The 14,181-nt window shown below is 35.3% G+C and overlaps 1 protein-coding gene across 3 annotated transcripts in view; it reads left to right on the forward strand.

Annotated features, from left to right (window-relative positions):
• LOC131431207 (B-cell receptor CD22) overlaps positions 1-14,181 on the forward strand; it is a 230,637-nt gene that overhangs the window by 50,342 nt on the left and 166,114 nt on the right. For 2 of the 3 annotated variants that reach the window (XM_058596788.1, XM_058596786.1), the window contains exon 2: positions 5,938-7,031. In XM_058596788.1, the coding sequence (XP_058452771.1) occupies positions 6,932-7,031 (100 nt within the window). In that variant the 5' untranslated portion in view covers positions 5,938-6,931. The remainder of the gene's footprint in view (positions 1-5,937; positions 7,032-14,181) is intronic. The other variant, XM_058596787.1, reaches the window with a different exon arrangement.

Here is a 14,181-nt window from a genome sequence, read left to right on the forward strand (position 1 = left end):
ATCATTTGAATCTTAATTTGGGAAAATCGGTTGAACCGTTTCAGAGAAAAATGAGTGCACACTTTTTCTCTAATTTCCACATATTACTATATAACTCCGTAACCGGAAGATAGATCCAAACGAAATTCAACAGCAGGTTATGAGACTATTAGACCTTCAATCTTAGTTTGTGAAAATCGGTTCAGTCATCTCTGAAAAAAGTGAGTGCATATTTTTTCCATCCGATCGGGATGAAATTCAATAGCAGGCTATGGGACCATGAGACCTTTCATTTGAATCTTAGTTTGTGAAAATCGGTTCAGCCATCTCTGAGAGAAGTGAGTGCATATTTTTGTTACATACATTCATACATACACACACACACACACACACAGAGAGAGAGAGAGAGAGAGAGAGAGAGAGAGAGAAAGAGACACAGAGGCATTTACTCAGTTCGTCGAGCTGAGTCAAATGGTATATGACATTCGCCCCTCCGAGCCTCGGTTAAAAAGTCGGTTTTCACAGTGATTGCATAGCCTTTCTATATGAGAAAGGCAAAAAAATTTGATCATCAGATAATAATTACAAATATAAGTTTATGGGCTTTTATGATTAAGTTTTTCTGTCGAAAGGAAAAACTGTGTAATATAAACTTTTTCCATATTAGAATCTTAGAGTTTTCAAATCATCCTGAAATTGCAGCATTGCAGGTTTCCTCTCGTTTTTTTGGAAAACCCTCGAAATGCTATTCTCATAGCGTCAAAACGATAAACTTGTCAAGATCGTGGATCGTAATTTGTTTGTTCTCACGATATGTTGTTACGGGGAATAAAATTGCATGCAAATTAAATGCACCCCTTTTGCTTTCACAGAGACAATGGCTTTATGATTAGAAGTCATGCGAAAGCGACTACCGACTTTTCCTAGTGCAGTTACAACACACGATGTGCATGAGACTGAAAACAGCCGGCGAGAAAGGTACAAATTCGTAACAATTTTTATGATAGTATAATGACGTACCATTGGAAGGGTCCTTTCCTTTCCTTATCTCCAGAGGAGACCGGGGCAAATATGCCCACGTTCAGGAATATTGATTTTTCTTCCTCAAGGACAAAAATCCCATAATCATTTTTGTTGATCCTTATTCATTTCCAAGTTCAAACGAAAAAATTGTAGTATTGGCAATCTAGCCACTCCGAAAACACAGTGACATACGCATACCGTCTTGGATGGAATTTGATGGACGCTCATAAGTTCAAACAGAGTACTGGTTTGCGTCCTTGTGTCATAAGAATTAAAATATTCATTATTGGAGGAAGATGTTCATCCTACGAATGATGCTTAAATTATTTTCTATTCAGCATAGTCCAATAACCACGGAATCCAAGCAGCACGTTATGTTGCTCTGTCTTGTACTTTCATACTGGTCGAGCTACTTATCAAGAGTTTTTTATTACTAACATAATAACTATTGTCCTGCTGAAAAGGCACCTTTTTCTATGATGTGCAACAAGTCATATTAGTTACCATCTTAAACTTTGACACGTGTCGTACGTAGATGTAATACAGGATTGAGAGAAACTGAATATGCTACTATTTGAGTCACCCTCAAATATATATATGTTACACGAACTTGGAAAAATTCATTGTGAATCTTTTAGAAATGCTAACCAAAAACTCTGGATTTTAATACATATTCCGTTCTTGAATGAATGACAATCGTTCTACAAAAATCTACAACGGACCGGATTTTTCTTAAGAAACATATATTTGTAAACCTGAAATATTAAAATCCTTTGAATTAATGTATTCTAATGGTTATAATGGTTAATGGTTATTAGATAGTGTATTGAATAAAAATGGTGCCATACTATAGAATGATTAATGTTCTCTGAATAGCTTTAAACACAATTAAGTTGATTCAGGAAAAGGAAACTTTTTACATTTTGTTTGGTTATATTTTATCTTGCTTATAAAAATCGAACTATGATGCAGCATATTCACTTATCTTATCCAACCCTATATTTGTGATACGCACTGTATGTATAAATTTTGCTCAACCCATGTGTTGGAGTTACACTATCAACTTTTTGCAATATTCCTGGCGGAGCTCTGTTTCAATATCGTATGTTATGGTGTATTTCTGAAAGCTTTGCGATAATTTTCTTATTTCGTCGTATGTTGTGCTCACTCATCGTTTTTAGATTTAAGTCAATTTATTTAAAAGTGAGTGAAAATAATCTTTAGATACTTTACTAAGAACTTATGATGCAGACAAAATTATGCTGGTTATGCAGAAAAAAAATTCACTGCTTCGGAACAATACCAAATTTAGTATATAGTGTATTTACTATGTTATACTAGATACTTGCTGTTCAGTTGTACTGGTCTATTTATTATGTAATATTAAAAATAATTACCGATATTTACATATCCTTGTGAAGTATGGCATGGTTTAAACAATGATAACTCGACATTTGATTTCATCAAATTAATATTTTCAGTATGTAAATCATCAGTGTTTTTTGTGTATATTTTCCTGTTTATTTTTTTCCACAAGAGATTTAAAGCCGACTAAGACAGTCATTTGAATCTTGTCTTCCTGCTACTAAAATATAAAGCAACATTTTTGATACGTTGCACTATTCTAATTGTTACTTCGTTTCGGTCCGATAATGAGAATATTTTTGTAAAACTGTGAATATAAACAAAATACAAAAAAAAATCTTCGACCAAACTATTTGCGCTTCTTGTTTCTCTTACTTCAACCAGGGGCGGTAAGTTCCATGAAATATTGGGGGGGCACAAAAAATTATTACTACAGATCATTGAACTTTGCAATATATAAAGAATTTTTCTAAAAGAAACGGAGAGGTTAGAGCAAATAAAAAGCAACCAAGTAAAAATCACGAACATTTTCCCTACTATTCCAGTAATAACCAATATTCGAAAGTGGTAAAGTATAGCACAATTCACATTGTAGTATATTGGTTACAAAATTTTAGTAATTTAGTTAAGAAATATGAAGGATAACGGAGACCAACTACGGGGATAACAGAAAAAAGTATTATATCATAAGATATCTCTAGCAAATTTTCTAATATTTATTCCAGTTGTCAAAATATTGGGGGGCATGGCCCCTCCAATAAATCTTTTAGGGGGGCAAAAAGTGCCTTGCCCCTCCATAGTTGCCGCGCCTGACTTCAACTAACATAAAATATTTACGGAAGCCGGTCATTTCACCGAAAGTCGTTTCGTCGAACGCAATTTCGCCGAATAGGTCATTTCGCCGAAATGGTAATTTCGAATACATTATATTATTATGCCTCCTGTATAACTGATGTGGCGCAGTCACATAACCGAAGCCAAGATGTCTCGGCGGCATAAAGCCGCCAAGGCGACACCGGCTGAGTTAGCCGCCGACTTGCTGTCGGAAGCGGCGACCTCTTGCATACAAACCTGTAACCGCCTCGATTGCCCGGACTACTCAAAGCTAGGTTTTTGCTTTAGTTAGGCGCGAAGGAGCGGTATCGAGGTCGGACAGCACACGAATCAAATCGATGTGGTGAAGCCTCATTAGATATTTTTTCACTTAATAAACGGAAAATACGACATACATTTGCTTGGTAGATACACCTATACAATTGCTTTGATGCTCAGTGGCTAATAGTCAACAAGTTTCCTTGGGATCCCCGCTCTGAAGTTCATGAATCAATCTTTATTCAAGAGTACAAGAATCAATATTTATTCAAGAAGTACAATTGTAGGTCAACAAAACGGGCGTTAACGTATTATCATTCATTTGTTTTTATTTTAAATCAATTCCATTTATAATATTAAGACAATTGCAGGAATCGGCGAAATGGCTTTCGGCGAAATGACATTCGGCGAAATGACCCTTTCGGCGAAATGACCCTGATCTAATACTTACCTAGATTTATAGGTAATTAAAAAAGATGACCTTTTCCTTCGTTTGCAGAAGAGTTTTTCCTTCGTTCTTCGTTTGCAAAATTTTGAAGTAGTGACTCCGGAACTTCAATCACAATCACAATATTTGCGTATTTACTACGTAGGTATGTTAACCCTGGCTTCCCCTACAATTCGTTTGATGAACAACTATTGAATTTGTCAATTTACACAGAATTATTTTCAAGTTCTATGGCAATGACAGCTTCATGTCATGTTAATAGCCATATCTTGTGGATATTTAAGGTAGGTGGATATGAAGTACAGGTAAATTCATGCCTTCTTAATTTTTCGATAAACTACTTTAATTTTAAAGCCGAATTTCAAACGATTGAATAACTATTTTGAATGAAATTAAAGATAAACTTATCTCTTTCCGTTATTGTCAATATATGAGAAACACTATCTTTTTCATTCAAGGCAATCACTTGAATTGTTCAATTTTTGAGTACTTGAGAAAATGACGCAAAATTATAAACTATTACTCAGTTGCAAACCATACTTTGTTTTCCCAATCCAACCGTTGCATAAGTTTAATCAGTTTTTTGTGTATCGTTGATTATGTTTGTTGAAAGAATGGACAGGAGTACACATACTGTTATAATTATTCAATAAAAATTCAAATGAAGCTATTAATTATTCATACAGCATAGAAGTTGATTACATAAGGAAATAAGAAATGTAAATGTATTGTACCGGAAATTCATATTAGTGAATTCAAATACTATGAGATTATGAATTTTACATTCCCCACATAAGACCGAAGATATGTCCAATTATTGGGAAAGGTATAACGTGTCTTCCGGCCCATAGCGGTTGTTTTTCATTCAACACGTTATTCAAATCAGGAATTTGTTTTCGGTACCGATCCTGATAAACCGTTTCCATAGGTTTGAATAACTCGTATAAACCACACTACACCGGTACCACCAATCGAAAGAAGGTAGGTGAAAATGTGAAAGCAGCTATTATTTCTGCTTCGGATTCTCGCAATATATTCCTTTTTTATCTTCCAGACGATCGCTGCAGAAAGGATTTCCTCTCGAAACGTTTTTTCAATTTTGCATTCTGGATAGTTCAGTTGGTATGATGTTGGTTGGTGTTATAAGCAATTATATGTACTGAGTACTTGTCTCAATTGACTACGATTATTGGAATCAATTTGAATTATTATGAAGATAATTAAAAAATATTTTTCACTTTCTATAGGTTTACATTTAATAAATTTTGTATTTCTCAATAGTATTTTTGATTGTATGGAGCTTTTTAAAGAGTTTTGAGTCGATATCGTTAAGTAGAAAGGCTACCATTATCACGCGCATTTCTCTAGTAACGCGTTTCTTCCGAAAGGTGTAGTTTTTCATGAGCACAAAAATATAACCAATATATTTGGCACATTGTGCAAATAAATGATAACATGAAGGTGTAGTAATGATTGATTGAAGTAATAATGATAATAATTAGATTGAAAAACTATCATTGGCGTTGAACTCGATTGGAGTGCATTGAACTTTCAATTATTACCTCATCACTTTCGGTTCAAAATTCTACCAATCATCAACTAACCACTCCGGAATCCACAGTCGGATTGTGATAGAACTAAACAGAAATTAATGAGAAATCTATTATTGAACGATATTATGAGAAAGGCAAAAAGCAGATAATGATAATTTGCGGCCCCCCAAAAATACTTTGCAGTCCTCCAGGAATCTGCGGAGTATTGTTTGGGAGTATAAACTGTATACGACCTTTTTGGATAATAGAGGTTTCAGCTTTGTGATCATTCGTCTCTCGAACCAAAAGAAAATTCTGACTCTATAAGCAGGAATAAATTAAACAATTAAACGCATGTGTTCCGTATAAGAGGTAATAGCCTTACCCGCCACTCTATACTCGATTCCATGAACAACGAATGTATGCAAAAATATCAATCACTAATGTGAAATTACATGAAATCCTAATGAAGTTTTTATTTTTTATCGCTATTTTCAGATTACGTATTCATCAATTGCAATTGTCTACTGTTAGCGCCATAGTCGTATTGCTCAGATGATGTATTTATTCAGAGAATGGTCAAACGCTTCAACCTTTCCATTCGGTGCGAAATGAATGATCCTCAATAGAGTAATTATGAGCTGCTTATTGCCGCCATAAACAGACACTCGCATTCAGTGCAATACAGTTTTTCATGTCCTTTCATCGTGTTCCACGTAAACAGTCTACAGTCGTGAGCTACTGTAGCCCATATTTCAACGTTTGTGAATGAAAAAAGTGAAGTAAAAAATGGTTGTACCGCGCCCACCAACCACCCACCTTCCGTGTTAATATAATTATGACACAAAGATAAGGATAACTAAAAGCATTACAGTTGAAAACGTAGCCTAGTGCGCGATTAAAAAGAACTGAAAATTAGTAAAAGCGTGTGTTGAATAAAGTTCTTCGAATTAGTCAAATTATTCATTCGACAACTCGCTTCTAATTCATTTGGTGTCGATGAAATTTTCATGCAAACATCCGTGCCATTTATTATGCGGGTTGGCTTCAATGCGCTAATGTTCCGCAGCAGCATTACCCGTGGAGTAAAGTAAGCATTTCGGAGTATTCTATTCGCACTTTACCTAATTCCACCGGAAAACATAACATAAACAAAGTGCGAGAGTGAATACTGCATGCAAATTTACATTTGCGGCATCGAAAGCGTGTGCTCCCTCAACCACCCCATTTCGGACCACACAAATCGCATAAATACCCATACATTCTCCGATGGTTATAGTGTTTATGTTGCAGGAGAATTTATAGTGATATGGAGCATTGAAAAGAATGCATGTTACTAATTGAAATTATGATAACTAATTAAACATTAATGATGACGAGTGACATAAATTAGGGATTGTGCAGGTGGAGAAAAATTTTAAATTGACCTTAGTGGAATCGACACAACTGACACGAACCAGGATTTGTTGTTCCCATGCACCTCGCCATATAAATGTGTTGTCTAGCAAATTGTCAGTTATTAAGTCTATTTATGGATAAAATGGATTACATGAGACTGGTAGTACTCCTTCTAGCTGCAGTTTGTGTGAAAGGTGAGTATCTAACACTTTGTTTATTAACCTTATCAAATATTTACATAAAAACAACATGTTTAACTAAATTAAATTTCGATTTCTGATAAAATAGTACGAGAAAATTTTTATTTTTCTCAAATGTCTTTTTTTATCACCACTGAACTTCACTTTTTCAATAATATTGGTTTATTACTACCCCGGCTTTAACCAAGTTGCGGTCTTGCACCGGGTCCTGAACTCCACTATTCATTGCATCCCGTTATCAAATTTCCCCTAACTATATCTCGTCACAATAAAGTTACGAATTTTGAACTACTTTTTGCAGTTTTCATCAGTGTGTAAGTTATTTAGTTGAAAATAAAACTAAATAGAATTCCAACAAATTTAAGTTTGTGAATAAATTTCACTAACAGCTCCTTTCTTTTTAGAGAATATACCTAATTGAAGTATCTTCGAAATGCTTATTTTTCTAACATTGTGAAAAGATATGTTAAATTATTATTTCATGCAGCTTATCTGGGATCTGTTTCCAACCCCACATATAGAATCTGAAGTCCTTTCTGTTCCGCTGGAATGATTGATCACAAGATTACAGCCTTTTGAAATTACAAAAAAAAAAACAAATAGATAAATGAATAATATAAGATCGTTTATTCGGTACATGTCTGACTCATTTAATCAGTTTTATTTTTTATCAATAGTGGTAGTTTTGCCTTTCTCCATATAAAGGTATTAGAATTGCTGGAAAAACCGTCTATCGAACGGACCCTCGGAAATCCATAGTGTTATATACCAATCGTCTCAGCTCGACGAAATCGGAAAGTGTCTGTGTGTGTGTCTGTGTGTGTATGTGCACCTTTTAACGAATTTTGTTAACGCGCAATTTGCTCAGAGATGGCTTAACCGATTTCAACAAGCTTAGGCTCGTTTAAAAGTTTGTATTGGGCCATTGATCAAGTTCGAAGATCAAATGACTGCGACTTCTGATTCCGGAAATATGATGGTATAAGTGACGTAACCGACAAAACACGTTGTTTTTCACCGCTCTAATATATATAAAGGTGCGAATATGTTGGGATCCCCTCTAATTTCGTAAGGCGGTAGTGCTCAAAAGTTTGAGCTTTTCCAAAAAAAAGTCCCCATACAAAATTTGAGCTGAATCGGATATGGGTAAGGGGTGCTGCCCAACGGTTAAGTTTTGGAAATTTTCGATCTTGAAAAATCACCATGAAATTTCCGTAATTGAAAACGACTTTTTAGGACTTAGAAAAAAAGAAAATTTTGAAATCCGTCCCGAAAAGTCGATTTTTTTGAATTTTTTTTTCAAATCGACACTAAATCTCGACGTTTTATGCAATTCTAAGGCTTTTGGCAACAAAATTTTTTATTCGATTTCGGAAATTTCATGTACACCTCTCTATGGTGATTTTTCAAAATCTATGAAAATTCCACTAAGTGGACTAAGAAAAGTTTTTTAGATTAGCAGCACTCTTCTCATACAAATAGACAACGCAAATGCCAAGCGCTTGGTTGGAAAAATGATCCCGACTATGTGACGTAAACACATGCTTTTGTGAACTACTCGATTCAGTCTGAATCAATTGATGTCAAAAATTATCCCAAATTAGTGTCAAAAATTATTTTATAAAAAGATTAAAAAATTTTGCATGAGACTGTTTTGAAGAAAGAGAAAGGCACTGGTCCCTCCCGAAATCAATAACAGATATATAATGATTTAAAAGGTCTCAGACATGTGTTACAGAGACAAGACAGTAAACGTAAAGAAATGTAATACAGTAATAGTTCCAGTGGAGAAGTTTAAAGTGTCTGTTAAAAACACCCATAAAAGGCACACCGAGAATTAGGTACTTAAACAATCTTCAGTAGCATTTTTTTCTATCTTCGGGCCTCTCCCGAAACGAAATCCTAGGTACGGGCCTGGACTGAACCGATTTTCATGGACATAGATTCAAATCAAAGGTCTGGTAGATTCATACAAAATTCCTGAATTTTATTCGAATCCGACCTTCGGTTGCAGATTCACTGGGTGATATGTGTAAAATAAGTGCACTTACTTTTCGCAGAGACGGCTGAACCGATTTTCACAAACATAGATTCAAATGAAAGATATAATTGTTTCATTCAAAGTTCTTGAATTTTATTTTAATTGGATCCAATTCCCGGCAACGGAGTTACAGGGTGATTAGTGTTAAAAATCCCATTTTAAAATAACTTCCTCACTTTTTTCAGAACGTCAATTTAAAAACTTAAGTTCAAATGAAAGATCTCATGGTCCCATACAAAACTTTTAAATTTCATCCGGCGCGTTGAAATAAAAAAAAACGTTAAAGCGTTGAAATAAAAAAAACGTAAAAAAATCTAAACTGGCCTCAAAACTACTCCAATTGGTAACCATTATCAGTAAACATCAAATAAACCGATTTCGGCTATCTGAAAAATGGATCTGACTAACATTTCTCAGAGATGGCGTTACCAATTTGAACAAATTAAAGTTCAAATGAAAGGCCTCGTGGTCCCATACAAAACTCTTAAATTTCAACCGGATCCGACTTCCGGTTCCAGAATTATAGGGTAAAGTGTGTTGAAGATTTTGCACCCTAACTTGAAGTGGAGAAACAAAAAAAATCTAAATCAGCCTTCGAACTACTGAAGCCATTATCAGTAAACAAACAAACAAACCGGTTCCGGCTATCCTGGCTCCCGGTTTTCGTTTAACGATGGGAGATAATACTCATATATTCCAAAAAGATCTCACTTACTTTCTTCAGAGGTGACAGAACCGATATTCCCAATCTTAGGTTCAAATGAAAGATCTTATGCTCCTACCAAAAATTAAGCATATTTTTCAGACCCAACAAAAATTATCACCGTCGTTTAAAGTACGATGTAAAAACCGTATAAAAACATCAAAATTTGAATAAAAACTAGTAGAGTAGTTTGTCATGTTAGTGAATGGCCACACGAACCGACTTGAAATATGCCGCTTCTCGTACTTCGGTGCCGGGAGTACCTACAAAATAGTGGAACTCACTTCGTTTTCTCATGTATTAGAAAATGTTTTATCAAGATATTATTGTTGGAATTGGTCTAAAATTGTCTATCATAAATTGTAGTTCATTTGTCTTTTCTTACAGAAAAGAGAAAAAATATAATTTTACTATAATGCTCAAAACACAAAACTTTCTTCTGGCTACCACTCCTGAAACTTACGGAATCGGGCATTGGAAATCAATATGGCAATTGCCCAAACCAGGCGGGCGAAACTATAAACTTTTCCAAAATCAAGAAAGAATTTCAAGATGGAGTTGAATAATTAAATATACCTCAACTATTTGGAAATTTTAAGAAGGAATGGTCTAATACTTGTGAATCAATCATTTCCTGATGCCAATGTACATATGTTTTTCATTCTGATCATAAATTCAATTGAACTCATCATAAAGCTAGCTTCAAACGATATCACCGATCAACATACGGCAGCAAAGCATTCGAACCCTATTACCATTCTGCTTATTCATACAAGCTCGTAAGGATTAGCTTACATAATTAAGTTATCGTAGACGATAAGGAGATTTCAACATAATGTTCGTGTGAAAGTGAGTCTTTCTGTGGGACGGGACGTGAACAACCTCCGTCTTTCTCCCTCCATTGCAGCTCAGATTCCATGAATCTTTCACTACCCTGCTGTTCATCATCCTAACCAAGCTCTTCGATGGTGACCTATAAAGCCATCATTAGGAAGATAATTAGTTTTTGGTCCAGTGCAGTGATTTAATCAGCTTCCCTTTTCGGTTTACGCAGTATATCCTTTTATACTTGGGTACAGCCGGCAGTCCTGCCAGGAAATATCTACCAGGTTGAATGAAGGGGCTCATATGAGGTAAATCGTTTGATATAAACTTCCTTTTCAGTGGGAATTCATTATGAGAGTACATGAATGATGAAACGTGTAGCATTAAACGCCAGCAATAATATTATGAAATTGGTGTTTAGGGGGTCGTTGGTTATTCTAGTATGTGCTGTTAGAAATCATAAATAAGTCATAGTCAAATTTTAGTGTCATGCTGAAAAATTAAGCATAATGGAAATGTTGCACCTTTCCATATCAATCCCTTATAATTAAATGATGATTCATTGCTTTGAAAAAATTATACTTCAGAACGGATAAGTTTCATAGTCTGTATGTGGCAAATTTTTATGTCCCATTTAAAATTTTGATTATTTTAATCGAAGTTATCGACTAATTGCTGTTCTGGCATGGAGTGAAATATATGAAAAACGATACGTTCGCGAATTTTTTGACCGTGCAGAAACCTTTTAGTGCGATAATATCTAGTTGAAATATGGTAACACCTCTATACGTGCCCGAACTTATCTATAATCCTTCTAAAAAAATCTTGAAGAGTGGTTTGACAATTCTCGTACCTTCGACCAATTCATATCCAGGAATCAGTAAATTACACTCTGTATAAATTTAGTACATGGCCGTACCGAATTTGATCAAACTAGTAGCAAATGAAAGGTCTCTCCATCGCCCTGAACGCTATTGAATGTTTTTGAGATTCGATGTTTACTTTTTGAGTTATACGAAGTTTTATGTCAATTTTTTTGATAATATCTCTCCTAGATGTCCTTGTAAACAAAATATGTTTTTAGACTTAGATTTCACTTTCCAACAAGCTATATTTTGTTGAAATCCGTTCATTTTTAACGGAGATATCGATATTTTTGTGCAAGCGACTTTTTTTCTTTTCCAGCAGCAGGAGTTTTGAGCGCTGTATGATAAAGCGATGCTTGGGAACGAATTGAAACAAAGTTCCTGAATTACATTTAGATCCGACTTCTGGTTCCAGAACTACAAGATGATACGTGAAACTATCGAATCGTTTCTCAAAGCTCAATCGTTTTCTCTAAAAAAAACGCCAAATAGAATTTCATAAACAAAAATTCAAATTTAATTACTTATGGTCCCGACAAAATTGGTTATTTTATCCAACTTCCACTTCCGATTCGAGAATTACAAGGTGATGAGTTTTCAAAATTTAAATCGATATAGAAGATAACAACACCAAAAAGCTTCAAACTTGAACTTAAAACTATTGTAATTTATTCGTCAAGGTAATTTATGGTCATACGAACCGTTTTGGGTTATGCTGGTTTCTGAATACCGGCTCGGGAAGTACCGTAAGTAATGACGAAAAATTTTAAAATTGAACTTACTTGAACATCTCATGGAATGTTCAATCAATTGTCACACGTTTAGATTCAAATTCGATCTGATTTGCAGTTCCGACATTACAGGGTAATGAGTGAATAAGTTTGACTGCCGCTTAAAACGACATTATTTGTCATGAGTACTAAAACACCGAAGAATATTCATGCAAAAAACACATGCGGATTGATATAAAAGGTATCCATGTGGATTTAGCTCATTTTTGGTTACTTGTTGGAAAATTTTGTAATTTGAACTGCTAATGAGACCAGATTTATATCAGCACCTGCTACGAAAACTGCTTTTTGTAATAAACCTGTTACTACGAATAGTTAAAATATGTTCATGTTTGGATCAAACTTATAATTGTATTCATGAGCCCTTTCGAGCTACTTCACGAGAATATAGCAAAGGTTGAAATATTACTTCAATTATCGAACTTTAAGTCGAATCATTGGTGACAATCAATAATCAAATACTCTTTGGGAAATGGTGTGTTGCTAAATCGTTTGTTGAAATGTATTTGTTTACCACTTTCCGGTTTCACCAAACAAAAGTAAGCTTAGTGTGAGGGACGAATCGCGTGTTGTAATCTATTAAACTCAACTTGCCAGTCAAGAATGTGAGCGTGCTCGATAAAATAGAACGAATAAATCGCAGTGCTTTCTTGTTCCGCTGTTGTAGTAGGATGTAGGTAGGAAATTGCTTGTTTGATGTTTCCTGTGTTGAGTTCTGACAAGCTGCTTAGCGCAAGTTTGATAGTACACCTTTTGGAAAACTTTAATTTTCATTATTTGCTAGCTTTCCACATATTTGTATGCAATGAAGACCAATTTCGCAGTCTATTCATGTAAATAGGAATCAAGAAAACATTTAAGAGTCGGAACCTTCTCTAGTTGAACCTTTTACTAGGTAGATCACAAGCCAAATCGCTTATTAGGAAAGGCAATGTTCTGTATTTGATGGGATCAGCATGGTGTCATCTGGTACGATCTTCTAAAACCTGGTGAAACAGTGAACAATTGGCCGTTTGAACCGTGCTAGATGCCAGGCAATATAATACGATTTTTCTTGATGATAACGCACCACTACATCGCTCGCACTAAAACCACCAAAGATGAGACGCTTTTGCTCATGCAGCTTACTCATCAGACCTGGCGCCATCAGATTGCCACTTGTTTGCATCAACACCTCATTTCTTACGAAAAGACGAACAATTTTTTTGGCGTGGTATCTATAAATTGGGAAAAATGCCTAGCTAGCGATGATGGCTACTGTTAGGAATAAAACAATAACCAAATGTTTTTACAAAACAATCGTGTTTTTTACCAAAATGGTTGCTTCATATTTGCACACCAACGCCAAAGGTCTTCCAGATTCCGTATCTTCATGGCTTTCGACCGAAGTCAATAGCGGCAGGATAATTTTCCACTTGCAGAATCTCGCCTAAAATAAGGTGCATGCGTTCGGTTTCATTTTCCTGTCGACCAACACATTTTCATATGTTTTCGGGCATTGTACATCGGCGGGCCTGACGGTGCGGACTTCCTCGGCGTTGGATCTCCGGACACTATGAAACACATGAAACCATTTATTAAGTTTTAGTTGTTTGACGTAAAGCCGCCATAACTAAGTTCAGTTTTTGCAATGACTGGGAAACATATATTGGAGAAGCCAAATGGATGAAAAACTAACAGAAAAGATGATTTTTTGGAAAAAGATACGCTCAGAGACAGGACTCGAACCTGCGTTCTTATGCATTCCATGCATACGCGCTACCATTTCGCCACTCTGAATCTTGTTTTAGTCTCTCTAAAACGCCAGACAGACATAGTAGAACGTACATCGAACATGGTCTACACATCCTGGCCGTCACCCGACCGATACCTTACATCCAAACATCTTCTCTGTCCATCAAACACTAGTTTCTCGCTT

Source organism: Malaya genurostris, chromosome 2 (assembly GCF_030247185.1).
Source record: "Malaya genurostris strain Urasoe2022 chromosome 2, Malgen_1.1, whole genome shotgun sequence".
NCBI classification, from domain to species: Eukaryota; Metazoa; Arthropoda; class Insecta; order Diptera; family Culicidae; genus Malaya; species Malaya genurostris.